Source organism: Monodon monoceros, unplaced genomic scaffold, assembly GCF_005190385.1.
Source record: "Monodon monoceros isolate NGI ecotype Baffin Bay Population unplaced genomic scaffold, NGI_Narwhal_1 Super_Scaffold_3, whole genome shotgun sequence".
Lineage (NCBI taxonomy): Eukaryota > Metazoa > Chordata > Mammalia > Artiodactyla > Monodontidae > Monodon > Monodon monoceros.
Window position 1 is genome coordinate 33,773,460 of NW_021703780.1, and position 27,801 is coordinate 33,801,260.

General features: G+C 47.4%; 2 protein-coding genes across 5 annotated transcripts; one reads left to right on the forward strand and one right to left on the reverse strand.

Annotated features, from left to right (window-relative positions):
- The first annotated feature begins 195 nt into the window (after positions 1-195).
- Positions 196-6,300, forward strand: OARD1 (O-acyl-ADP-ribose deacylase 1). Of its 4 annotated transcripts, none has more exons than XM_029244195.1 (6): positions 196-347; positions 1,172-1,251; positions 1,588-1,732; positions 2,766-2,824; positions 3,854-3,966; positions 5,358-6,300. In XM_029244195.1, the coding sequence occupies exons 2-6, from the start codon at positions 1,213-1,215 to the stop codon at positions 5,458-5,460; spliced, it is 459 nt and encodes a 152-aa protein (XP_029100028.1). In that variant the 5' UTR covers positions 196-347; positions 1,172-1,212; the 3' UTR covers positions 5,461-6,300. The 4 variants fall into 4 exon arrangements, with proteins under 4 accessions (XP_029100028.1, XP_029100027.1, XP_029100026.1 ...); XM_029244194.1 differs by lacking the exon at positions 196-347 and adding an exon at positions 369-531; XM_029244193.1 differs by lacking the exon at positions 196-347 and adding an exon at positions 390-547.
- A 1,643-nt stretch (positions 6,301-7,943) lies between these two features.
- APOBEC2 (apolipoprotein B mRNA editing enzyme catalytic subunit 2) lies at positions 7,944-19,854 on the reverse strand. The gene is made up of 3 exons (XM_029244192.1): positions 19,600-19,854; positions 11,014-11,577; positions 7,944-8,380 (listed from the first exon to the last, which is right to left on the reverse strand). The coding sequence occupies exons 1-2, from the start codon at positions 19,728-19,730 to the stop codon at positions 11,034-11,036; spliced, it is 675 nt and encodes a 224-aa protein (XP_029100025.1). The 5' UTR covers positions 19,731-19,854; the 3' UTR covers positions 7,944-8,380; positions 11,014-11,033.
- Between the last annotated feature and the right edge of the window lie 7,947 nt (positions 19,855-27,801).

Below are 27,801 nucleotides of genomic sequence, written 5' to 3' on the forward strand. Positions count from 1 at the left end.
CCCAGTTGAAGGAGCACTGCTCAGGCGTCCCCTGAAGCCACGCCCACTTCCCTGATTGGATCACACCCCCCGGCCGAAGGAATACGCAGGCGCCTTCTAGACACGCCAGACCCTTCAACCCTTCAACCTTCAAACACCGCCCTGAGCATAGTACCACGCAGGCGCTAAGTAACTCCTTTGCCAACTGCCCTCCCCCGTCTATGCGGCCCCTGGAGACACGCTCCTGGGGCTAATGCGCAAGCGCCGTTCTACCCAACTCGCTGTCTCGTTACGCATGCCCGGGCGGCGGCGGGGTACTCTATGGAATTTACCAACGGAAGTTCGGCGGCCATCACCAAAGAGTGCAGGTTCGGCTAGCTAGCTAGAGGGGCTCGTTTCCGCCCCGCTCCCAGGTGGTGGGCGGCCATCTTAGGTGCGTGCAATTAAGAACTTTGGCGGGATTGGCTCCACATCTGGCCTCTTCTCCTGCTCCCCACCTACCAGAGCCTTTCCCCGCGGGGCGGGACCTCCTAACGGCCGACTCCTTTCCAGGTGAAGGGTAACCCCGGTACGTTGGGGCTTTGCACGAACCTCCCCGCTCCCTACCACGGGACCCCGGGACAGGCCCCACGCCCTTGCTGATCCGCCCTAGGGTAGGAAACAGAGAATGGGAGGCCTCTCTAGACTTCTTCCCGCAGCTCCCCCCAAAAGATGGGGGTGAGCCTTCCTTGAGAGGCCGCCTTCCCTCTTCATCTGCCCACGCCTCGGCAGTACACTCCCCCAGGCCTGTATACTCCCTAGATGCGGCTTAACGGGACTGTGGCCAAGTCCCACCTTTTTGCTTCTGGGCCAAATACAATGGGGAAATACTTTTGCATCTTGCAGGGAAAAGGAGACTGTCTTGAATCAGCCTTACTCGGCGCGGGCGCGGGGAAAGTAGGAGGCGGGTCCTAGGACCGCCTTTCTTCCGCTCCAGGAAAGCGCGAAATGCGAGCGGGGCCCGTCCGCCTCCGAAACCAGGCATTCTTTCTTTTTCTTGCCCCAGAAGAGTTTTGCATTACTTCCTAGAGGCGAACTTACTTTCAGCGATAAACGGTGGGGGGGAAATGTTTGTACGTGGGTGGTCAGGGCAGTCTGGACGTAATATATTCAGGTTGCCTAAGTATTTTTACTTCCTTTCCCCTTTTTATAGTTGAAGAAACACTTAAATTCTGGAAGTAGCGACTCAGTATCATGGCTGGCAGCCCTAATGAAGATTCAGAAGGAAGCAGAGTGCGTAACAACTATTAATTTACTGGTGAACTGAAATTCAGAACAATTGAGGTCAAAAGCATAAACACTTTTTAATTAAACCAATAATTGAATTGTCTTTCTCTCTCCTGCTGATTTACTTTAGAAAGGCTGATACAGTCCTAGGCAGAGACCACCCATCACTTTCTTATGCACATGCTTTAATTCGCTTTAGATAACCCCTTAAATTAAATTCTGAGGATTTGTCTTTAAATGAAGGAGGGACGGAGAAGTGGTGGTGGGCACAGTAAAGGAAAAGAAATAGCTTAGTATTTTTCTGTCACTAATGAAACTTTTCTTTCCCTTTGCACATTTTAGATTTCTTATGTGAAAGGAGACCTTTTTGCATGCCCCAAAACAGACTCCTTAGCCCACTGTATCAGTGAGGACTGTCGAATGGGCGCTGGGATAGCTGTCCACTTCAAGAAGAAATTTGGAGGGGTGCAGGAACTGTTAAATCAACGTGAGTTTTGAAAACAGCTGAACTTATCTGCCCTGGCTAGAGCATCTTTTGATGCTCTTGTTATACTTAATGATTAAACAAGATATACATGCACAGATGGGGTTCCTAACTACCGAGTCCTTTTAACTCTGCAGATTAAGTTTTTCCTCTACAAAAATGGCCTCTAGTTTGGGTCCTTGTCACAAGAAACCTGAATTCTTGTAAAAGTTTTAAATTTCTTCCCCCTCTTTTATAAATCTTTCTTGATAATATTACTCCATTTCTCTGAAACCTTTAATAACTCTGAAGTGCTTAGAAAAGTCCACAGATTTAGCTTGACATTCAAGATCCTCTGTTTACCCATATTGTGCTATGCTTCAAAGAGTTTAGAACCTTTTCCTTACAGACTCCTCCCATCACTTTCTACCAGTGATTTTAAACCAGAGATGTGTATCAGAATCACACGTGGGCTTCTGAAACAGTTGCTCAGACCACAGTCCAGGCTTACTGAATCAAAGTTTCCACTGGTGATTCTAATCCCAGCCTTTAAGAAAGCAACTTCTTACTGCTTTGTATTATACTTATTTCTAAACATGACATGTTTTCCTGATTGAAATCTCTTTAATAATTAAGAACTTTTTAATACAGCTATGTTCCCCTTAATGCTTAACGCATTAGCTGTTTTTGTATGTAAAAGGATTATTATTAAACACACATTTGGCAAGTAAAAAGTGCTGTGCATTCTAAAACATTTCACGGCAATAGACATTAAAGTTTTTTAAGTGAACAAGTAAGGGTATATTTGAAAATGCAGCAGGACCAAAGATGGGGTGTGAGGAAAACATGATTCAGAGAACATTAATAAGAAAGCTGGAAGTTAAGGAATACAGTATTTAGGAAGGCTGATAAGCATCAAAGTGTTCTTCAGGGTTGAAAATTAATTCTAGTTCTGAAGTAGACTCAAATTTATAAAGATTTTTTAAAAATCTAAGAATGGAGATCAGTGTTTCGGTTTTCTTTTTCTTTTTTACTATTAAATAACTGTTTTTCTTAGAAAAAAAGTCTGGAGAAGTGGCTGTTCTGAAGAGAGATGGGCGATATATATATTACCTGGTAAGATGGGGCCAATTCTCAGTAAGTTCTAAGGATTGGTAAACCAATGGGCTGTACTGCATTTACGTTGATCACAGTGTTTCATTCCAGACAACCAGAGCTGTCAAAAAGCTGACCTCATGCCAACTCAGATCCGGAAGTGGTGGCCATTTGGTGCACTGGATTAGAAAGGAACATGAGGCTGCATCCCAGCTCCATGGGAAAGAGTAGTGATATTCACCAAAGACCTGTGCTGTGAGACTTGGAAAAGTTAGGGATGCCTCCCATAGTTTAATTCCTTCCTAATCATAGTAAGATAGAGACAATAAAGTCTCAAGAGGTAGATTGCCCAAAGGAGTTTTTCTCTCAGTCTTCCCAATCAAATGCAGTGCCAAGTAATACTCATATCCTTTCCTGCCTGCTTCCTCAGTGTGGGATTCTTCCACTATCCAAAGGGTCTTTGGCCTCAGAAAGAGTGCAGCTTTTTGGCGATGGTGCTGGATGACTTATAGCCAAGTCACTACAAGCCTGATTTGGACAGCACACTGAGTGGGGACATGTCCTAGCCTCTTTGAATGTCCTTAATGCTACTGTGACCTCCAGTCTTGTTTGGAATGCTACCAGTTTGTCTCTGTTCTTTTATAGGGAAATAAAAGGCGAGCACAGTTTTTAAATAAATAAACCTAACAGGAAATTTTTAGGTGTTATGGATTCTTCCTGTTACAGATACGCAGCTTATCTCTTGGAAGTGGCACAGAAACTTTCACCTACTTTGCTTAAAAACAGTAGACAATAGGCATACCTGCTAATCTGGTTTTCTTGGGAAAAGGAAAGATTATTATATGGCAGTGTCTGGGTTTCTCAGGCTCTATGTAGTGGATTTCTGAGGAGCTCCCGTAACTGGAAGGGACAGTATGACATTTGTCATTTAGACTATTCTGTAAAAATATACTTACTATTTTAATTATCAGGATGTTGGGAGAATATGATGACTTTTCTTTGGCTCTCATTTTGGACTAATGGAAATTTGAATTCGTTCTTTGTACTTAGATTACAAAGAAAAGGGCTTCACACAAGCCAACTTATGAAAACTTACAGAAGAGTTTAGAGGCCATGAAGTCCCATTGTCTGAAGAATGGAGTCACCGACCTCTCTATGCCAAGGCAAGGAAATCCAGGGCCCTAAATGAAGACTTGATTAGTGGGGTTTACTGTCTTACCCAAAGACAAGTGACTTAAAAGCTTAATGTAACCTAAAGTACAGACTTAAAGGTGGAAAAATGTCAAAACATTTAAAAATCATCAGTAAACAAGTTGTCAGACCTTAGCCTAAGGTGTGCCCATCTTTTAGCCTGGGCTAAGTGAATCAGGATAATTAAACCACAGACCTGCCTCAGCCTACTTAGTAGGGAGGAGCCATTGTTCACAGACATTGTTGAATTCTGGGCGTCCTCTACCTGAAGCTTGGCCTCTATTTCTGAAGCAATACAGCTAAAGAACAAAGACTGAGCAATTGTGATTTCTCTCTGGGCCACTTCAGGTGTCCCAAACCTGTTAATTCTGTGTGAAGAAAGTTGTAAGTTACCACTGCTTTTTAAACTGCATGCTTGTTTGTGTTCAGTGTGGACAATAGCCAGAGGATAGGTCCCTTATGTAATGTCTTAGACCCTAGATATTGGGAACTTAAGGGACTGATGTTAGGGGTTCAGTATCCCCTTTGTTTCCTTTTCAGGAAATAGGCTTGGGGTCCCTTCTTCTCTTCTTGTCAGACTAGTTTTGTCAGTGCTGAGCATGCATGCAGGTTTATTCCAAGGTCCAAGTTACTTACGAGCGTGGCTACATGGTCCCTTATCTTACGCTGGGCTTTAATATGTTCATCGCTTATGTACCAGAAACTTTTTTTTAATCACAATTTTTTCAGGTACTTAACCACATTTATAGAAAATTATCAATTTTAAGCATCTCTTTTCCCTAGGGATATAGAGGATCAGTTAAGTAACATCTTGGAAGAAAGGTGCCAGGTAGTAAGAGTTTTGTGGGCCGATTGGGGTTTCTCACCAGAGTGCTGCAAAGTTCCGAATTACAATCAGCTTGGCATTTCCCAACATTCCCTCTTGACTTCCTGTGTGCAGAGATCCTGTCCTTTGTCATTCTCCTTTTTGTCTTCCTAACATTTCATTATCATAAGTGTATTTTAAAAATACCAACCTTTTGCCATTCACCCACAGCTAGTTTTCATCAGTAGAAATAGAAGGATAGTAAGTTCTTCCATCTCACGGCAGTTATACATTTCTAAACGTAGCCTGAAGTAACTGGGAAGTGGTACTTTATTAGGCAAAAGAGAAGTGACAGCTGTTGGATGTTAGGGCGCTCTAGGAAACAGCCTTAGGTGACTCACAATAGGAGTTAACTTCCCAGCTCCCACCATGGCTGCCTATAGGTGTGAGACCAGATGATACCTTAGGATTTGGGTGGATGCAGCCTAGAGGAAGAAGGAAGGAGTGTTTTCCCAGATACCTTCATCACAACCAGTGGGGATGTTTTGTCTTTTTCAGGATTGGATGTGGTCTTGATCGTCTGCAATGGGAAAATGTATCTGCGATGATTGAGGAGATCTTTGAGGCAACAGACATCAGAATTACTGTGTACACACTCTGATCAGATGAGCATTTTGGATACGTCTACCTTCTGTGTCATCTGGGCCTTAGGACTGAGCAAACTGACCTTAAAATGGTCAGAGGAAAGTTTCATGTGAAGTAGTCTGTTTCACAGGCCAGACTTTGGTTGCTGTATTCTCACGATTGGACTGGGAATCTGGAGGAGGGATTGCTTGGGAAGTGTTGCTGGGAATTTTTTTTTTTTCCAGGAAGGTAAGGCCTAGATGGCCTGATGCTAGGTGGGGAAGCCAAATGTTGGGCCTATGACCCCTGTTTTGCTAGGGATGCTACTTGATTTGTTTGGGTTGCCACTAGGTGTCAGCATTGCTTCTACTTCTGCTGTTTAAGAGAAATTTCAGGAAGGATGAACATTTCAGTTAATTTTGCATCTTTTGTCATTTGTGCACTTACCTGGTATTATCCTTATGTCATAATATTCATCCTAGGAGAGAATTATGGGTTCAGTTTTGTTTAAATTACAAGGAAGAGTTTTATGTTGTTAACAAGGAATTTGTGGTGGCAAGAATGGAAAAATAAATTCTTGGGGGGGGGCGGGCAGTGAGGTTCTGTGCACATGTCTGTGTTGTTCTGGACTTGGGTAATGGAAGATTCACCTGTAACTTAATCCGGAGGAGTCAGATAGAGGGTCCAGTACGAAGAGCAGCAAGGTGAGAAATAAGACATCAGAATGGGCAAGAACTGTGGGTCAGCACACTGGAAAGGCAGGCTTTTAGAATCTCCCCGTGGTGAACTCCTGCTCTCTTTTGTCCACCACATAGGTTCTGTGATTGAACCTGTTTGAATTCAGTCATGAAACAAATAAAATACTATGTGAAATATGTGGCAAAGTTCCTAGTGTGGAGTAATGAGTCAATAAATCAGTAGTTCTCAACAAAACCCATATGAATCTCCTTAAAAAAAAATAAAGGTCCACTTCCTCCAAAAAGAATTCTAATTTGGTAGTGGGGGGGGCGGGGGAGAGTGGCCAGGTTTCTTTGTATTTTTAAGCTCCAGAGGATTCTGATGTGTAGCCACCTGGGATCGAAAACAGTAAATATTAGTCCCCTTTTCTTCTAAGCTAAGAGAGCAGTGCTTTGTCCACTCTTGATTTCGATGGTGGAAGAATAAGGTTCATGGATTTAGCCAGTGGTTCAGTATCAGAGGTGTGGGGAAAACTAGTAGAGTATTTCAACCCTCCACCCCCTTACTGTGGTGTTGAGTTCAAAGAGACAGACCTACTATTGATTTTCTCCCTAGAGTGAATTCTGGGTCTGTCATAGGACTTGCTGCTTTCCCAAGTGTAAAAGAACTGGATTTTAGAAGGGGCTTGTTAAAACACCAGGAAAGCACTGGTTAAATATAATCTTTGTACCTTAGACTTGTGTTTTTATTGCATCTCAGCCTGAATGAGGCAGCAGTTTCAAAAAGTATTTCACTTCTTTTGTATCTATGTGTAACAGACAAGTTCTCCATGTTGTTGGGGGTAGGGGCAGTGCCGGGGGCAAGTTCATTGTCAAACCTTTAGACTAAGACTTTTGGAGCTTTGTTTCTGTCCACATACAGTAAAATTGAAGGGGAAAAAAAGGGAGAGAATGTCTATACAAAACAAAATGAGAGTGGAGTGGTAAGAGGAAACTTAGAATTAAAGTATTTTGCCTAACTATGCAAATAAATCTTAACACTGGGTCAAAACATTGATTTTCTAGGCTGCTTCTACATTTTAAGGGATTAGGGTTAATTTTTTTCATGGAGTATGAGCCTCGTTCATATTTCTTTAACAAAACCTAGTCTTGTGGAGGTCTGGCTGTGAGTGGAGTTCAGCAGGGATGTGATAAAGTGCTTTGTCATTTGCAGGTAGTCTTGGGGTCAAATTCCAATGACTTACCACACTTGAAGCCTGGGGAAAGGAGGCGTGGCCTGATACTCAGAATGGACACATTATTCCTGGAAACCTAGTTAGAGTTTGGGAAACACCCAGAAATTCACGTGTGAAATTTTGCTTCTACATAGGACTTAAACAAGCCTTTTAAGAAATGAGACTTTTGACACCATCCTGCCGTTGCCATCAAGTACCACATACTGACTATTCTTACATTATGTGTATCTGAACATTGAAATCCTACTTCTTGCCCTTTCCTCTAATCAAGGTGCTAATTGCCTATGAATTGGCACTTGGGATGTTTATATACCGTAGAAACAGATTTCTTGTGCCTTTTGTTTCATCCTCTGCCATATTCCTTGTCTTCAGAGGAGGGAAAAGGTACTCATTTACAGCTAATCTCAGAAGAAAATATTTCATGAAGGTCAAGACCGAGGTGTGAAGTCTGCATGGGAGAGTTAGTACATCCTGTGTTGCCTAGGCCAAGTTCTGGTTTAAGCCTTCCTCCCACTTTATATATTGTCATGGCTTGGTTCATAGCCTGGGACATCCCTATTCCTGGGACTTGCTTACTGTCCATAATAACTTCTAAATGTCCAAGTTCCTTAAAAAACTTGGTCACAGAAAGACCACACCACCTCTTTTATTAATGTTGCTGTTTTTCTTAAAAAAAGAACCCAACTTAAGATGCATTTCTGGACATATTTCAAAGATCTGTGCAGACTTTGGGTCTGAGGCTCTTCGACCTAAGCAGCCCAGTTGAGGGAAATGCGGACCTTCAGCCCCGTGGACGCCTGGTGCCCGTATACGGTTGCCGTTTCTCTCTTCGCAGCTCATTTTCCTCTTTCCCAAGAGCAGCCTTAGAGAGAGAGGCACAGCTTAAATGATTTACAGCATAAGTGTATTTTGAGTCCTCGGAGGGCGTTGTGCAGTAGGATTGGTTCGTGTCAAATGTTGTCCAGCTCCAAGTGGTATTGGGAAGTCAGGCATGTCCCAGATGGCCACATGTGTCATTGTTGTCTCTTGGTGGCAGCAGACAGACCTTAGTGAGAAAACAGAAAGCATGTTACTGAGAGCCTTGCTGGCCCTAAACAGTGAAGGGTTTTCTTTTTGAGTTAGGGTTTCTTTGTGCCCTTGCCAGCAAGTGCCTGAATTTCTCCATAGTCTCCTGTGATTTCCGGTTTACTCAGGACTGGATTTGTTTCATTCATGTTTTGGTGTGGTTCGCACAGAGAAAGCCCCAGAAGAGATCTGCTTTAAATATGTTATCTTGAGTTAAATATATGGTTAAATCCTATTCTGTCATTTTTCAAAAAGACGGAATAAGAAATATGAGACAAATTTTCTTTAACAAATGCTCATTTCTTGAGAGTATTTTAATTAAGCAGAGTTCTTTGCTTTTAGATGACAACTTGATTTCATGCCAATTTTTTTTTTAACTTGGTACACTTTAACCTTTCCCTTCAGGAATATGAGCAACTAAAATAGAGTACAGGGAAGCATGTTAATGGGTCCAGATAATACGGTTATGTACACTAATGGAAGGAGGCTTATAATCTGGAACATGTCCAATAATATTTTATTTAAAAATAATTTGACTTAGAAATGGACTTTTCCCTCAGACTGATTTATCTATTTTACTTGTTTATTTAGATTAGCAAAAGATATAACTCTCAGTTATCCAAAATTAAAGGCTCTTTTTAATCCTCCTTGAAATGCTTGATTTTTATAGCAGGTTTAGCTATTTAATTATTATTATTATTTTTTGCGGCACGCGGGCCTCTCACTGTTGTGGCCTCTCCTGTCGCGGAGCACAGGCTCCGGATGTGCAGGCTCAGTGGCCGTGGCTCATGGGCCCAGCTGCTCCGCGGCATGTGGGATCCTCCCGGACCGGGGCACGAACCCGTGTCCCCTGCATCGGCAGGTGGGCTCTCAACCACTGCGCCATCAGGAAAGCCCTAGCTATTTAATTATTTGACTTAATGGACAACACACGCACGCGCACACGCACGCACACACACACACACATCCATCTCTGACGTCTGGTTAGTTGGGCAGCTGGAAGAAGTGGCCTGTGACTCTGAAAGATGCTTAAGAAGAAAGTACACGAGTTAAAATTAAGCTACCAGTCATCATTCTACATAATCTATGTAGGGTTTATAATTACGAGTGACAGTCCCTATACTATAAAATCTTCGAGGAATTTAAGTTAATTTTGTATTTTCAGAGGCCATCCTTAGAAATCTGTTTGTATTACTACTCACCACCACTCAGAGTGGTCTTATTTTGTGTGAGCAAAGTACCATGTGGCATTACCTGACCATAGTCTCACTGAATTCAGTGAATGGGTCCTGCATTTTGTAAGAAATGGCCAAAAACTGTGTCTTCATGGATTGGTGAACGCTCAGCTGGAGAATGATCAGGCACCCTGTCTGCATGTCTTAATAGCAAACACCTGCCAACATCAAGCCCTGGAACACTTACGTTTCCAAAACGTGTCCATGAAGCAACATCTCTTTAGACTATTATGAGTGAGAGACACCAAAAATAAGTTTAATATCTTCATGGAAGCATGCTGCTTTCATGTTTTATTAATAAGTGAGGTGTTCCAGAATTAAAGTTGGATAAGAGGGTGGTGAAGACCCTTTCTGTTATGGGAAAATTTTGATCGGTAACTCAGGTCTTGTAAAGAGACTTAGTCATTGCACTTCTATGGGAGCAAACTAGATCAGATGAAATTCAAAAGGAGGTAGTAAAGGATCCTTTACCCTCTTTCCTGAGGGCAATCGGCCTGTTTCTCTAAGAGTCTAATTTACCCTCAGCAAGAGGCCAAATTTGCCTTAATGGTATCCTAATTATTTGCTTAAATAGCTAATTTTTACTTCCAATTCTCCTATCACATCTTGATATCTGTAGGAGGCTACTTCTGAGCTGCTGCCTAATTTACAAACATCTTTTAACCCTTTAAACATTGCTGTATAGCAGAACTTGTTGCTATATTATCCTCATTCCCCGCATTCATCATTTTTCTGCGAGTTCTGATGAGGTCTTCTCAACATTAGGAAAATGTTCTTGCATTGTACATTCAAACAGCAATTATTGGTCTCCCTCAAAGCAGAACCATTTGTCTGAAAGCATGAAAGCTTCTCTGGCCTCCAAAAAGTTGAATACAGATCCATTCGGGGACTTTCAAAAGTACCAAAAATGAAAAAAAAAAATGCCCCTGTAGGAATGCAGAACCTACATTAGAGAAAAATGGAATGGTAAGATTGCAAATGGGGTGGCGGCAGGGCGTCTAGAAGGTGTCCAGAGTTAGTAAGTCTGAACAGGTGGACATGAGGACATGCTTAGGGGGCTGAAATATCTTTGCTGTTCAGTAACAGGTCCTTGCACCGTCTAAATCTTACTATGAAAGTCATTCTGTCTCATCAAAGCTTCTGGATTCCTGTCACCCTTGAGCACTCCAAGTTATGGGGAAAATCAGTTTGATACAAAAGAGTAGGAGAGAAAAGGATTTAGGGAGAGGAATTGAGAAGAAAGAGAAAACAAGGAGGGATCTTCTAAGAATGTTTTTACAACCAACCAAAAACAGAGATGAAATCCTATCAAAGGAAAATCAAAGAGACCACTCGTTCCACCTGACCTTCTACCCAAGTTAACAGTGAAAAGACTCACGTGAGGCTGAGCCCACTCGCCTACTTCAGGATGTCGGCCAACTTCTCCTCATAGTACAGGAAGTTCTCCTGAATGTCCTCCCAGGGCTCAAAGGCCTTGGATTCACCCTCTTCTTGCTCCACGAAATTCTGCCAGACGTACTCGAAGTCTTGGGGCTTCATGATGCGCAGTTTGCAGCCAGCCTCCTTCAGCTTCCTGAGAGCCGCCTGGATCTCAGGCTCCTCCCACATGAAGAGCCGCCCCGCCAGGAGGAGCAGGCGCAGGTTCTTGGTCTTGTTGAGGGTCCTGACGATGCGGTCAGCGCAAGCTGCGCAGGGGCTGGAGGACACGTACCAGGTGACCAGGTAGCGCAGGGCCGGGTCGAAGGCTGGCATGATGGTGTTGAAGAAGGCTTCCTCCGCGTGGGCGGCGACGTGCTCGTCCTCTAGGTATCCCCGCGAGGCCTGCACTTGGCCTCCCTTGCTCTGCGCTTCAACCACATAGCAGAGGAAGGTCTTGTTCCGCCCGGAGCTGTACTCCACATTCCGGAACTGAAACTTAAAGAAGTTGGCAGGCAGCCGCTCCCTGTGGGTCAAGGAGGCAAAGGCACAGGGAAGGAGAGAGAATGATGAGTTCTTGTTCTAGGAGTAGCATGGAGTGGATGGCTCTCCAAGATAAGTACCTCTGAGACGCATTCACTCTCAATACCGAAACAGGACTTGCCTACGCTGACAGCAGTGACAAAAAGACACGAAGGAATTCAAATGTTTATCTAAAGGAGAGGAGAGAATTTGGAGTGAGGTGTGCATCCTGGACACCTCATTAGCACAGGTCTCCAAGCACTCCACCTTCACTCCCAGCACACAGCACACGCTCACATTTCTAATTCAGTGACTCTTTAACCTGGCTGTACGTTAGAATCCGCTTGAGGAGCTACAAATGTCCATGCCCAGGCCCCACGCCAAGCCAATTAAATGAGAACATTTGGAGGAGGCCCAGGCATCAGCATTTTTTAAGAAGTGCTCCAGGGCTTCCCTGGTGGCACAGTGGTTGGGAGCCCGCCTGCCGATGCAGGGGACACGGGTTCGTGCCCCGGTTCGGGAAGATCCCACATGCTGTGAAGTGGCTGGGCCCGTGAGCCATGGCCGCTGAGCCTGCGTGCCTGGAGCCTGTGCTCCGCAATGGGAGAGGCCACAGCAGTGAGAGGCCCGCATACCGCCAAAAAAAAAAAAGTGCTCCAGATGATTCTATGTGGCCAGGTTTGAAAAGCAGTGTTCAAATAGTAATTTTACAAAGTAGCAAGCCTGTAAAAGATCTCATGACAGAGCAATAACATTTCATGCTTTCATATCTCTCCTTGTCAGTCACGGATATTACATCTTAGGTACAGGATGGCCTAAAACTTGCAGTCCCAGGCTCTCCCAAGGACTGTTTTTCTCAAGTCTGTCTTTTCCCTCAGGTGAAAGAAGGGTTGTCATGTAAGTGTCCAAGAATGTTTATCTTTGAGGCCAGACTACCTAAGGGTACCTTGATATGAATTAACTTGTATAGTATTGACACATTTCAAAACCATAAAAGACTTGGCCTCTGCCTTCCAGATGCTTGTAATCTAGCAGCTAGATTATAGCTGGAAAGAAAAGATGTAAAGAAGACAGCTGAGAGCAGTAGAGGACTACTAAAAATGAGAGGTAGAGTGGAGGACATGTGATGAAGGTTCTTGAGAGTTTAGCCTTGACTCAGTAGCCAATAGAGAATTGTTACAGGTTCCTGAGGAAAGAAAGGTATAATGAAAGTGAGGTCCGTGGAGGAGTACCGGGGTGGCATTAGGCAGAGAGAGGGAAGCTGGGGGAAAAGCCTGAAATTTAGAAAGCCCATTTGGTGTCTTAGAGCACCAGACTTGGTAATGAATGTGTCCAAGGGGAGATGGATGATTAGGAAATGAAAGCAGCAGAAAAAGGCCAGGTGTTTTGAAAAGCTTAGTAGTAATAAGGGGAGAATAAAGGAGAGGGCCTAAAGAAAGCATCAGAGGTGAAGATTGTTTTCATCTTTACGTGTATGTGCATGTTTTTCTAAAATAGGGAAGATTTGTGCAGGTTTGAAGTCCAAGGAGAATGAAGAGGCTGCAACAGGAGAGATTGAAAAGGTCAGAAGGAGAGGAGTGAATGAGGACCAGTTGGAGAGGCTGAATGTTTTCTTTTAAAAAATGTAATCTCTGTGGTTGCCCCAGAAGATACCCTATGGCAACCATTAACTCTGCTCTTGCTTCTCTACACCCCTTCCCTTCCCCCAGAGAGGTCACCCAACTCCCTGGGCTGCAGAGGGATCCCTGGTATCCCAGGGTCTTGGCTTCTTAGGGGTAAGTAGCAGGTGCCAAAGAGCTGAGGAAACTTGAGCTATTTTCCTGCAGTCCTTCCGTCCCCCATCACCACATTTTCTCCAGCCAGCTTTCCATGTCCCCTGCTGTCAGGTTAAGTTTCCATTGTGGAGATGGATGTGTTTGGGGACCCAGCCCTGGGATTCCTTCGGGTACTATCTTTAGCTCCCTAAGTCCCTCTGTCCCTGGTTGAATGTGTTTATATTTACTTAACATTTGGGGACGATGGACGGCCAGATGATTCCCCTGTCCTCTTTCAATCCCTGCTGGGAATTCACTTACACTGGGCTTTCCCCCATTAAACCCACCCCACCAGACCACTCCTGAACTCAGCCAGTTGCTAAATGATCCCTTCACTTCCTAGAGTGGCTTTTTTTTTCTCCCGAGAAGCACAGAGCTTACCTTTCTTGCTGAAACTGTTTTTGTTTGTTTGTTTTTTAATTGGAGTATAGTTGCTTTACAATGTTGTGTTAGTTTCTGCTGTACAGCGAAGTGAATTAGCTATATGTATACATATATCCCCTCTTTTTTGGATTTCCTTTCTTCAAGGCCTTTTGCCAGACCGCTTCCCCAAGTCCAGTCCAGAGCTACCTGTAGGATGGATTCTCAGGTAAAACTTTTGGAAGGGTTCATGGCTGCTTGGTTGGCTTGGGGGCTTCCACAATAGCTACCTGTTGGTCCCTCAGGTTTCCTTCTGGTAACCCCGAAGTATTGCTCCAACTTTGCCAAGTACAGCCCAGCCGACAGCACATGTGTGTGGAAACCCCGAAGTATTGCTCCAACTTTGCCAAGTACAGCCCAGCCGAGAGCACATGTGTGGCCCAGTGTGCAGTTGCAGGTTGGCTGGATGGTCTACAACTGATGCTTCTCTCAGCCCATCCTCCTCTTCTTTAGGCAAGAGGAGAGGACCCAGACAAACCGGAAACCCAAGGGAGAGGAAGAATGTTCACCTCTCTGTAAATATCAGTTTCCACCGCCGTGGGCCAACAGCCCCATGGTCTACCCTGTCCCTCAGCAGGGCCTTCTGGACTAGGGACCTCAGGAACGGAAGGCATCCAAGGGGCAAAAGGGAAAGTCACGGAAGGTCCTGGCTCCCCGTCTTTCCTTGGGCTTTGCTCAGAGACTGAGCGTGCTTGGCTTCCCAGTGGGATTCTTGGTCTTCTAGAAGGAGCATAAAGGTTGAATGAGGTTCTTTGGGCTTCCCACAGACTGAAACAGCTCGGCCCTGGAGGGCTACCAGGAGAACAGAGGCAGTAGAGGTCTGAAATTTCTCCGGAGAGCTAGCCAACACGGCCATCTTGGGTTACATTACAGAATCACATCACGCTATTATGCCCACTAGTGGAAGGAAGGAAGTAGTGACAGTGATCTCGTAGATAATCACAAACATCTTTTACTTTCTAGTAGCATGATATGCCCAAGTACCACACTTACTTATAGCCCGTTGCTGTCAACCCCAGCAGATACTTTACTGCTAAAGTGTGTGTGTGTGTGTGTGTGTGTGTGTGTGTGTGTGTGTGTTGGAGTGGTGGTCAGGAGAGAGATGCTGATGGTAGATTCCTTCACCTGGACTCAGTCCCTTCTTCAAGCACAGAAACCAACAGCATGATTCCTGCCCCCTCCTGCCAACTTCAGCACCTCTTTAGGCACCACTTCCTCATACTTTCTGCAGACAAGGTCATTCAAACTTCATCTGCTTAGACCCCAGTTTCTGGGCAATTCTCTAGGCAGGAAGTGGAGGATCCTTATATCTAGAAAAAAGTGGGACAAAGGTCTGCTTGATGGATGGAGAAGAGATGTGAGATATATATATATATATATATATTCTCACTTTTACATTAAAAAATTTGCATTTCCTAAGCATAAATCTAGACAGTGAAAGGAAGCAACCTGGAGGGCAGTGGAAGCTAGTCCAAGTTTAAACATTTGCCCCCAAATAATCCATGGAGTGGAAAATCTACTCACAGGTAATTGAGTGTTGACTCGTTTCCGCTTTGCTCACGAGACCTTTCGTGACCTACTTGAAAGAGGCAGAATTGCCAGTTTCAGTTTCCTTTTCCCTTTTCCAGACCACTTTTCAAAGATGCCAGGAGTGGGCATCGTCAGAGGAGGAGTGTAGGGAAGCAGAGAGTTCTAACAGCCCGACTTCCTAGAGCTAAGAAGGGGTTTGAGGAACTGCTGGCTCCTGACTGACAGTTCTGGATGGGATTCCAAAAGCCCTGGGCCCGTCCTGTTTCCCGGGGAAACACCATCTCTGCACATGAGCTTCCACCTTCCCCCAACCCTCAGTGGAGGCCAGGGTGGCCAGAGTCAGTGGCCGTCTTCTGTTCTTTATAGAACAAACTTTCCCAGCCTGCTCCAGACTCCAGGTGAGGGGTGAGGGGGCCATGGCATTAACAGTGGTGTCGAAGGCCCCTCACTCTTTGCCTGGCCCTTCTCTGAACCCTGCTTCTCCTCTCCATTCCGCACATGGGTGGAGTAAACTACTGGGGGCTAGAGAAGTGGTTGGAAGGAGACTCGTCGCCTGTGCCATTTATCTCTATTCTAGAATAATCCCTTTGATAGCAGGTTCAGCTTATGTAAAATCATACACAACGTAACTAGAGATAAAGACAAACACACAGCAAGGGGAGCTGCCAGGCAGATCTGCAGCTGGGGTGGAGACATGGGGAGCCAACCCGTTCCGGTGCCCCAGAGCTTCCCTCAAGCATGCTGAGTTCAGAGGCAGGCATGATCCAGTGGAATTCTCTTGTGAGCCTAGCGCTGCTGGATCTTCATATATATATCCTGAACTTCTCTCCTCAAGAAGCCCTCCCCGCAATTAATTCCCTACCCGAATGTCTGGCAGAGAGCCTACCACACAATAGGTGCTCGATCATGAGTTCACTCATTTGTTCAGCAAATGTTTATTGAGTACCAGTTAGGAGCTGGGTACCATTCTTGGTGCTAGGGAGAAAGCACCTAAAAGGCAGAGTCCCCGTCCTCATGGAGGTTAAATATTTCTGGGGGAAACCGGCAGTAAACAAATGTCTCCTATTCAGAAAATATTTGTTGAATATAAAAGACTCTTCTTTATGGCCTTTTTAGATGCACTTGCATCACTGATGCGAATCAGAGAGTCTTGGGGTTCACACCCTACTCCATCCACTAGCTTTGGGCAAATTATTTCTCCCTCTGAGGATTGGTTTCCTCATCTGAAAGACAGGTTGAGTAATCCAACCTCTCAGATTTGGGACAGCAGTTGACACTCGAGAAATTAAACCTGGTACCGATGGATGGTACCTTCTCCGGGCCTCAGACCTTACCCCTTAGGCACATCCCTCCTCTGCTCTCCTCCTGTTCAGAGGGTTCTCTCTTTCAGTGCTGTGCTGGTTTAACAGCTCTCTGAAAGAAATGTTTTTTAAAAGCCCTGATTTCTAACATTTGCTGATTCCTGTAAACACACCCATTATGGAGATTTCAGGAAACCAACAGGATTTAGTGAACACAGACTTGGTAAGAGATGCACCCGATTGACTCTCAGCTGAGAGGCATGAGCGGGCCTGGGCACACTGCCACAGTTATAGAACTTTCTCTAGCACTTTCTACCACATTATTTGTGTGTGTGTGTGTGTGTGTGTTTTTTTTTTTGCGGTACGCGGGCCTCTCACTGTTGTGGCCCCTCCCGCTGCGGAGCACAGGCTCTGGGCGTGCAGGCTCAGCGGCCATGGCTCACGGGCCCAGCCGCTCCGCGGCATGTGGGATCTTCCCGGACCGGGGCACGAACCCGTGTCCCCTGCATCGGCAGGCGGACTCTCAACCACTGCGCCACCAGGGAAGCCCTACCACATTATTTTTAATGTTCTTAGGTCTGCTTTCTATTTTTTTTTTTTTTTTTGGCCATGCCACGAGGCTTGTGGGATCTTAGTTCCCCGACTAGTGTTTGAACCTGGGCCCTTGGCAGTGAAAGCTCCAAGTCCTAACCACTAGACCACCAGGGAATTCCCTTAGATCTGCTTTCTATCCCGAGTGCCCTATTCAAACCAGAATCACGATAAGTGGGCATGTCTCTCCTTATTCCTACCCGGTACTCCCTCCTCCCCTCAGGCTGTTTCCTGAAAAGCCATCTGTGGTTCTAGTCTGGGGCCCTGTTCTAAGGGTCAGTGTGGCTAGACCTCTCCCCCCGTGGGAGTCCAGGCTCTGCTGGTCTTTTGACGCCAGGGCGCCTGGAGAGCGAAAGAGAGGAGAGCTGTTCCCTCTTCCTGTCCCGGCACAGACACAGCCACACCTCTAGGCTATTTTAAGCTGTCTGTTTACTTGGAGGGGCCCAGGAGACAGATCTCCACAGCTGTTCCTTGTGGCTGGGAAACACGAAGGGCTCCACCTCCCCCCTGAACTGCTCTCAGAGTACCCAGAAAGCTGCCCTACTGTGCCTTTTTTTATGAGCCTTGGGTCAGGGAAGCCTCTGAGCCTCACCATCTCGAGGATGGAGAGAGCTGGAGCTCTGTATGGGAGACCAGTGGAAAGGATGCTAGGGTGGAGTCAGAAAACTTGCCACTTACTGGTTCTGTGGTCTTGGAGCAGTGACTGGATCTCCCCTACTCTCAGCTTCCCCATCTATAGAGTGGCAATGATATAGCTTCTCTCCTGGCCTTGTGCCGAGGCTTGAAGGCACTCAGGCCTATGGAAGTGTGCCGAGATTATAAAGCTCCAGACACATGCAAGTGACATCAGAGGATTTAACCTTTCAAAACCAACCACCCTGAGACCTCAAAGCATGTTCAACTCAACAAACATACTCTAATTCTGTTCTGAAGCAACCCTGCCCTGTGCCGGGGAGATCACAAGATCACAACAGTGCGCAGAGCGGGTGTGCACGTGCCCGTGTGTGTGTGTATGTGACCAAGGCCAGCATGGACCAGCATGTTTAGGTATTAGAAAAAGGATCTCCTTCCACTGAGAGCCACTGGAATCGAGGATTCTCCTGTCCTGGTGGCCCTAGGCTCTCCCTGTGAATGTATTAATCTACGCCCCATTGCTCCTTTAATCCTGGGTTGAAGGGGACATTACTTGGTTGGCCATGGGTGAGTGCAAGTTCCGGGGCTCTTTCCTGAAGCCTTGCCTCAGGAACTAGGATGCATTTCCCTCAGGTTCTGTTAGAAATCGGAGAATCTCTGAGTTGGAAGGGACCTTGGGAATCAACTAGTATAACTTCCTCATGTTACGAATGAAAAAACTGCAGCCAGGACTGGAAAAGCACTTGCCCAGCTTCAAACAGCAAGTCCAAATTGCCTCCCAGGGCCCCTTCTGCCCCTTGAAGGCATCAGGCCTCCGTTCTTCCTGAAGTTTCTCTTCCTGTGGCCCTTCGTCTGCTGTGGGCATTGTTGTTGGAGACTCCCGTGAAGGAATCCTAGCGGCCCCACGTACTCCCTTCTTATTCTTTGATTAGGAACTTAGCAGAATCTTCTGCCAAAGGGACAGAGAGGGAAGAGGAGGAAGACAGCTTGGTTTCATTCCTGGAAGTGGCATAATCTGGAGAAGACAGGGGGACCCTGTGTGCAGCCCCCTCTTTGGAGCCTCAACACTCTTTGCTCTAGATCCTGCTTCCTGCAGGCTGTGGCTGAGGGTGTTGGAACCCCTCCTCTGCCCAGAAGCTCTGGGCCTGGCCTGTAACTTCTCTGTTTCCCTGGGGGGCGGATGTAGGCAGCCCCTGGGGAGACTCAGAAATGATTCAGCAAGCAAAAAAAAAAAAAACAACGCTTCTCACTCTAGCTTGGGAAAGGATGGATCTGTCTTTCCTGTCTTAGGATCTTCTACTCCAGGGAGAAGCTCTAAAGAAAGAGTGAGAGACATACAGGTAGAGGAGAGGCCCACTCAGAAGCGGAGAGGGACGTTGAGGGAGGGGCTACTTTGGGACCATATTGAAATGTACCGGTGGCATCCCATGTTTTTACCAAATTCCCTGGGACTAAACAACCTCTACCCAGAGAGGCAAGTGATGCCTCCGGCGTAGTTTCCTCCTCTGGGCCCTGGCCTCCACGGAATTTCCCCACCTCTCCTGACTGGAGGCGTCTGAGAAGCCAAGAGAGATTTGCTGCTGCGTCCCCTGCAGCCCCTGCTGTGCACACCTGTGCACTCTCATGGCTGCAGCATGGTGACCCCAATCCCTACTCTTACCATCCTAAGTCCCCCCAGCCTGTCCCCAGCCGGTGCTCTTCTAGGGAGGAGGAACCCAGTGCACACCCAGCTCTCACCCTGTGACGATCTCAAAGGGAGGCAGCTCTGCCAGTTCCTTCAGCTTCTTGGGGTCCTCCAGGTTCTCCAGATCCTCGCCATCCTGTGAGGTAGGCGCCGTGGCCGCGGCGGTCTCTTCTTTCTGGGCCATGGAGGGGCTGAGGCTTGAGAGTCTCTGAGAGAGAGGAGAGGCGGCGGGTCTGGGCCAAGGCCTGGAGGCAGAGTCCCAAGCAGCTGTCAGCAGCTAAATCTGCCTGGGGGTGACAGGCAAAGGATCTGGCCGTCCGGGAGTGTGCTCACCCGCTGGCCCACAGGCTTTATAACCAGAGGCCCCTCCCCCAGGCTCTCTCACTCTGTCTTTTTTTAATTGAGTGACGGCGGGTGCCGGGATGGGGGGAATGGAAAATCTGGCCATCGGTATCCCCTATTTATCAGCAGCAGACAGGAAGCTGGCAGGTGGGGATGGCTTGGCCTGCTCTCCCTCCCCACACCAGGTCACACATGTATTCATATTCTCTTTGTTCTCACCCTCCCTCACCATGTATCCCTCACCTTTCTTTCCCACCTTTCTTCCTACCCGCCTGGGAAGATGTTGGAAGGGGCCTAGGGTGGGTGAGTTGTCGGAGGGAAGCTCTCTCAGAGGTTTAAGCAGGACAAGGCTTGTGTTGAAAGGCGCATTTGCAAAGAGACCCAGGCCAGCTTGGCTGGGGAGACTTGGGTTCAGGGAAAGAGGGTCCTGAGACAGGGGGCGATGAGTAGCGCAAACTGGGAAAGAAACTGTGAGTTGTTACTGAAAGGGAGTGGATGCTGATTTACCTGTTATGATGCATATGCAATGTCACATCGACTGGGCTCCTCCAGAAGTAACACTATTGCCATTTACTAAGCTTAGTTTTGGAAAGAGGCCAGGCAGTGAGCTTAGTGTTTTATATGTGAAATTGGACTTAATGCTCTCAATAGTCCTGGGAGGCAATGTGGATTATCCCATGTTACACATGAGGAAACTAAGATGCACAGAAGGGTTAAGGGCCTTTTTTTACGGTCATAAGCCCCAAAATGGCAGGGCCAGGATTAAAACCAGAACTTTTCACTCCTGAGGCCAAATGTCCAACTGCCATGTATGTTCCCTCTCAGTTGGTCCTTTATTCATTTAACAAATATTTATTGAGCATCTACTATATGCTAGGGGCTGTTTCAGGTACTGGGGTATGGCAAAGAACAAAACAAATGAAAATCCTTGCCCTCACGGAGCTTGAGGGGGTTGAATAATATACAGGAGAAGTAATATATATGGTCTATTTGGTGGTGCTAAGGAGAAAAGGCAGGGAAGGGGGACAGAGTGACATGTTTTTATAGGGTGGCCAGAGAAGAACTTTGAAGAAGGAAATAATTGAGAAAAGATCTGAAGAAGGTGAAGGAAATAGTCATAGGGTTATCTAAGGGGAAAGTGTTCCAAGGGAGGGGAAAAGCAGGTGCAAAGGTCCTGAGGTGGGAGCTTTCCTGCTGTGTTTGAGGAACAAGTAAGGACATACACATGGCTGGAGAGTCCTAGGAGACGAGGTCAGAGAGATAAACAAAGGCTAAGTAGGCTGGGGCCTTAAGGACTGTTATAAGGACCTTGGCTTTTTCTCTGAGTGAGATAGGAAGCCATTATCTTTGAAAAGATGGGACACATGGTCTGACATATTTCTGTAGGATCACCGAGGCTGCTTTGTTGAGAACAGAGCAAAGGTGAGAAAGAGCAGAAGCAGAAGAACTGGTTTTAAGACTATTGAAACTAATGAGAGATGACTGGGGCCCCTGGAATAATCCCTGAGCTGGAACACATCGGGAGGGGCTGGATGATTTTTGCAGTTGACACGGTGGGTGCTTAGCCGGGGCCATGGGTTTTCGTGTCTGGGGCAGTGCAAACATTCTAGGACGTTCTCAGGGCAGCAGAAGTGTGGGTCAGAGTCACCTAGATGTTGAAAATGAGGAACCTAAGAACGCTGGGGACCTGATCTGAACACAGCTCCCAGTGCAGGTGGGTGGTGGGAATGAGAATGTAGGGGACCCCTTCCATGGTCGGGGTAGAGAATAGGAGTTAGGATGATTTGGAGGATTTGGGGCTCTCCCCTCCGGAGAGTTCTGAGCCGCATTGCGTCCTATGAGTAAGATGTCCAAGCATTTTGGTTTGCCCAGGATAATTATAGTTTATATCTGTTGTCCAGGCATAATTACTACTGCCTTCCCTTTCACTCCCAAAGTGCCCCAGTATAGGTGAACTATATGGTCACCCTACCTATTAGGCTTATTACTAAAAGCATTCTTATCCAGAAGTTATTTTTTTTTATTCAGTCATTTTTCCAGGGATGTAAAGCACAGGGTAGCCGTAGTAGTGCCTGTGTCCACAAAGAAAGGCAGTGATAACTGATAAATAGCAAACACACATTATTATTATCATCACACAAACATACAGCATTTAAATGCAAAGAGTTTCCTTCGTTCTTTTATTTTATCAACATTTATCTAGGGCTCCTACATGCCAGGCACTACTGCAGTAAACACCAGGAATCCAGAGAGGAATAAAGTGCTGCCTCACCAGGAGCAGCTCCCAGCTTTTATAGCATTTGGGGTCATTCAGGCACTCAGGCTCTCATTATCGCCTTTGGTCCTCATGCCAGTCTCACGTGGGTGTGTATTATTGTGTTCATTTTGCAGGTCAGGGCCCTGCAGCTCAGAAAGGTGATTTGTATAAGATCACACGAAGATTTAGGTCCAGGTCTTCTGAGCCTACATTCTTATTTCCAGGGCTGCACCCAGCTAGTTCTAATGAATACATCTTTAAAGCGTTCCGGTCACAGCTACAGTGATGTGCTTGGATCGACTGAGGAAGAGTAAAATGTCTTGCAGGGAGGAAAGTGGGGAGAAGGGATCCTTTCAGCTCACTGTTCCCTTGTGGGGAAGACTTCCTCCCTGAGGATAGGTTCTTATATTTTGGCTGTAGTGTATACCCTAGATTGGGAGTAAAAAAAAAAAAAAATCCATGTTCATATCCACATCTCAATCCTTGATTCACTGTGTGATCTTGGCCAAATCACTTAGCATCTCTGGGTGGGCCTCAGTGTTCCCACCTGCGATGCAGGCTGAGTTATTGCTCTCTATTCCAGGATGGTAAAGGGATGAAAATGAGGAAGCAGGGCTGGTTCCTGAAGACCTGCAGGGTGGAGATGAACAGTGTGGAAATTTTCTGACTCTGAGTGATGTTGGGAGATGGTCTCCAAGCTGGTCCTCTCTGAAGATGTGACCCCTTACTCCTACCACATCCATACACTTTTACCTTTGACATTTGGGAGAGTGCCCTGGACGCTCCCTGGACTGATGACTGACAGTTTCCTTTTCCACTGCTCCTTTCCAACCCTCCTTCCCTGGAGGCCCTCTGACTCCCTCTGGTTATTTATGGCACCTCTTGGGGGCACAAATTCCTGCCTGGTCCGTGGCTCTCCTTTCCAAGTCAGTCCAGTCTCCCCTGCTGGCCCCAGAGCGCAGTAGCTAATCTGGGGGATCAGGTGCCAGGAGCTGGATTCCTGCTCCTGCAGCTGCCACTATACTCTTTTTAGTGCAGGCATTCCCCACCCCGCCCCCCGTGTTAACACTGCTGGGTCCGTTTCTATCAATACACCCCTTTTGCAGAAGAGGAAACTGGGAAATAAGGTATCTATTTATTTCAGTGGGGTCAGTGGAGTGCTGGGATTTGAACCCAAGTCTGTCAGCCTCCGAGTTCCATGCTTTTCCCACTGGGTTACGCTGGCTGGAATTCAGTAACATGAGAGCTGACACGGGCCCAACCCGCCCTGGGGCTTGACACGGCTCTAAGCAGGTCACGCAAAGGAACTCATTTACTCCTCATAAGGATGTTGGAGTAGGTACTATTATTATCCTCATTTTATTGGTGAAGAGATTGAGATCAGAGAGGTTAAATGACTTGCCCCCAAAGTCACATAGCTAGTGAGAGCAGAGCTTTGTGGTTCCAGAGTCTTAACTCCTTTACCATTGAGTCCCTACTGCTACCAGGACCCCTGAGGCCAGGCTCTGAGGGAGGAGGGGCAAGAAGGGGACTAGGGGCAGAAGGAGTTCTTGCAGGGAGATTGGGCTCTGGAAGCAATTAATATATGAGGGGTGTGTGTGTGTGTGTGTGTGTGTGTGTGTGTGTGTGTGTGTGTGTGTAGGGGGTATAGGTATAGAGACACCAGACAGCGGGTGAGTGGGGATGGAAACCCAAAAGGGAATTCTCCCAATCTGTCTCCGTAGGCCCCAGGCCCCTCTCTGTGTCTGGGAGGAGCTGGGTTAGGCCCAGGTAGGCTGCGGCCTGCCTCTCCCTGCCCCATTTCCCACGGTCATTTCAGAAAATATTCCAAGGTTCTAGGAGGTGGCTGAGAGGAGGAGACAGGGTCAGGCACGGCTATTCCTTGGGTCTCGGCGGGCTGCCGAGCTGCCGTCACTGGGAAGGGAGTAGAGAGGCCGGGGTGGGGTGGCGGGCTGGAGGAAAATAGCAGCCTCACCAGGAGAAGGTCTACATTCTCACTCTGCGAAGGAAGATACCTCGCGAGCCCGTTGACAGAGTGGATGCTTTATGTGCAGGGACAGCTGGGACCCCAACAATGCGTTGCCCCAGAGACCCAGCCCTGGCGTGCCCGCCCCTCAGTCACTACCAAGACGAGGTACACAAACAACGGGCCACGGGCACCAGGCACAGCCCTGGCGGGCAGGAGCCTGACCCCGCTAGCAACCGCTCTGTTGACATAAACACAGGAGTGTCCGAGAGCCTTGGCAGGGTGTGGGATGGGGGCCAAGGGCCTCCAGAGTCTGAGTCCAGGAAGGGAGGAGGCTCTAGAGTCACAGGGCAGGCGGGAGTTTCCAACCTCCTCCTGTGCAGGACATCACGGTTGGCTGGCCATGCAGGACACACCGCCCTGGGGAAAATGGTGACACCTGGGACTTTATTCCTGGTCACCGCGCGGTCTTCCATTCCAGTGGCCTCTCCTGGCACCGCCTGGCTCCCGTGGCTGGTGCTTTGAGTCTTTGAGGAGAGCGATCTGATAAGAATCATGCCCATTAAGGTGACGAATAGGGTTCCCCTTTGAAAGGGTGTTTGAAGAACCTACTGGGAGAAAGCGATAAACTTACCAATCAACTTTTGAGAGAGACTTTCAGCCCTTAGAAATGTGTTGGAGTAGGTGAAGGTGGAGGGGGGAGGGGCTTTTTCGGGTGCTCCTCTGAGCAGATCATTTCTGGGCAGGCTGGGGGACCTCAGAGGTATAGACATTAGAGGGACAAATGGGGTTGATTAGATACCACTGAGGCTCCTGGCGTGACAAAGAGGGCTTCTCTTAACTCCCGCGCCAGAAGAGGGGACCTCTGTTATGAAGGGTCCTTGAAATCTAGGTAGGGGGGAAGGGCCTCGGTGGACCCTGCTTGAGGATGGAAGTGGCAGGGGTGCCAGATCTGAGTGGATCCCCCCAAAGTCAGGCTTTGTTTGGATGGGTAACTAGTTCGTCACTGACGAGGATCAGCAATAAATCTTTAAAACAAAAGGGTCTTGTGCTTGTTTTCTGGAACAATGGGAAAAGGGATCTCTGGGAAGACTCTGAAACTGGGCTTGGAGTGCAGGGAAACCCCAGGAAATAGATTGGATGGTGGCCACCACAAGGGAAGCAAGACTTTGGAGCCCTGGCCCGGGCCTGACAGTTACGCCTCCACTAGGGCATCACCTCTACCTGCCCGTAGGTAGGAGGGACCAGAGGTGCACAGAGAAAACACTTCCTGCACTCTGCCCGCCTCCCAGCCCAGCCGACCGACGGTTATCCACTGGACATACACCTACCGTTCTGCCCCACTTCACCTGCCCCTATGTATCCCCATTCTGCAGACATTGGCAAAAGGAAGAAGAATGAAGGGATCGGGGAGAAGAGAGGGAACTAGGATACAGTAGAATGAGACATCACACTGCCTCCTGGGGTTGTTTTTTCACCTGGAGCTGCTCCCCACCTCTCCAGACACTGGTGAAGGCCTTGCCTCTCCCCTACCCACCGAGTGAATCATATTCAGACACAAGGTGCCCACTCAGAGGCAAATGGAAAAACACTGCCCAAGGACACAGAAGCACACACACGTGATTTGGATGGTGGAATCCCGGGACACATCTGGCAAAGAGAGAAGGCAGCTCCGATTCGATTTGGGCACAACTCTAGGTAACAAGAGAGGAGGGGCCGAGGGCAGTGTGTGCTCCAGACTGGGCTCAGGACTGGGAGGCGGGGTAGAGGAAGGGCAAGAGGCCAGGCAGGTGGGGAGGCTGGAGGATTAGAGGCTCCCACTCAGGAACCAAGGAGCTGGTGCTGAGGGGGATTTTAAGGATGACTTTGGGGTCAGAGGTTACGAGTTTGGGGTTGGAGATCCTGCCCTTTCCAGCTGTTTTTGCACAAAGCCAGGAAGCTGTGCCGGGCAGTCATGCTATTCCAGGGCTTGGGGCACTGCCCAAATCAAGCTTCCTTCTAGGGCCAGTATCCAAAACTAGAGGCATCTGGACCCCGGGACTTGTGGTATCAGCTTGCCCTGCAGAAGTCACAGTCACGTGACAGGCATGGTGCATCCTCTCGGAGGGCCAGTTTAATTTCTAGAATTAGTTGGCAACATGAATAAAATGTGGTAGCAAGTATCTGCAATGCCTACATGAGATGGTGATGGTAATGACAATGACAAATACTTCTGGGGTGTAGACTTGTTTAAGTGGAACTAGGATAAGAATCCGTGCAGTGTGGCTCCTGAGCCTGTCCTCGATCAGTATTTATAGATTACATTTATAAATTTAAAACAGTTACCTGGATCGATGGAGTTATCAATTTAACTGAAAGCTTTAAAAAATCTGATTGAGGGGAAGTCAAAATCCACGTGAATGTGTAAGAAAAAGAGCCCATCATTTTGTGTGTGTAACATTGGTCAAGCTGGCCCACAGACCTGCGGGAAAGGTCACTTACTCTCCCGGCCCTTAGGAAGTCTGGGAAGTACTTCCGGGGTCTCAGAGCAGGGTGGGTCCCCATTGCAGTGTGAATCAGAACCATGGGTGCTCATTAAACAGGTGGCCTCCCGGGGTCCCCTCCTAGGACAGCTAACATTTATTGAGCACCTCCTCTGTGCCAGACACATTTACTCTTACCCCAAATTCTCTGAGGTCCCCGTTTTACAGATGAGGAAAATGAAGCACAGTGAAGTAAGTTGTACCTGGTTACCAGTTAATGATAGGGTCAATATCCAAGCCCAAGTCGGTCTGTCTCCAAGGCTGGAACTGCAAACCACCGTACCTTATGGCCTGCATTCCTCAAGTTGATCTGATTCCCTGAGTCTGGAACCAGGCTGGAGTCCAGGCCATCAACAAGGGCCCCAGGAGGTCACTGGGCTGCACTTTGAGAAGCAACGCCCCACGGCAGCTGTTCTCAATCTGCCCGCACATTAGAACCACCTGAGAAATTTCAACAACTATTAATGCCTTTCCCTCCCCCGAGGCTTTTTCAATTGGTCCAGAGTGGGGTGTAGGTGTTGGTGGGGTGCTGGTCAGCATTGTCTTTTAATGGGATCATGTGTTCATTTATTCAATCAACCAATCAACAAAGATGTATGAACAGCTTCTTTGTGCTGCTCTGGGGCTGGGGACACAGAGGTGGGTGGGGCACTGTGCGTGCCCTCCAGGAACACTGGTGACCGATGTGCCCAGTTGGGCAGGACACGCCCTTAGTGGAGGCGGGGAGATTGCAAATTCCTTCTTGCTTGTCCTCACTTGGTGAGCTCCAGGAACAGCCAATCTCCTTCTCAAATGATGATGTCCTCTGTCTGTTCCCGCTGTGTGGTCCTTGGTTCCAGACCCAGAACTCAGCTCGCAGAACCAAAGGTTGTCAAAGCAAAAAAGGCCCTGAAAGACCATCCATGCCTGGAGCTCTCAGATTTCAGCGAGCAGCTGACTGAAGTGCTGGGAGCTTGTTAAATCTAAAGATGCCTGGAGCCCACCCCCAAAGTTCTGATTCCTAGGTCTTGGGTGAGGTCCGAGGAATACGCATTTTTAATAAGCTCCCAGATGGCTCTGGGACACCCTCAGCAGTGTTTCTCAAGTGGGTTGCACATGAGGGGTTCCTGGCAGTTTTAAAAACACTGATGCCCAAGCCCCTCCCTAGAGAGTCTGGTTGGTATTTTTA

Excerpts from the sequence above, each read along its gene's own strand:
- OARD1 (XM_029244195.1), top strand. The coding sequence starts at position 1,213 with ATGGCTGGCAGCCCTAATGAAGATTCAGAAGGAAGCAGA. Across the intron at positions 1,733-2,765 it reads GCAGGAACTGTTAAATCAAC|AAAAAAAGTCTGGAGAAGTG; the intron begins GTGAGTTTTGAA and ends TGTTTTTCTTAG. Across the intron at positions 3,967-5,357 it reads ACCGACCTCTCTATGCCAAG|GATTGGATGTGGTCTTGATC; the intron begins GCAAGGAAATCC and ends TGTCTTTTTCAG.
- APOBEC2 (XM_029244192.1), bottom strand. The coding sequence starts at position 19,730 with ATGGCCCAGAAAGAAGAGACCGCCGCGGCCACGGCGCCTACCTCACAG. Across the intron at positions 11,578-19,599 it reads CCCTTTGAGATCGTCACAGG|GGAGCGGCTGCCTGCCAACT; the intron begins GTGAGAGCTGGG and ends CTTGACCCACAG.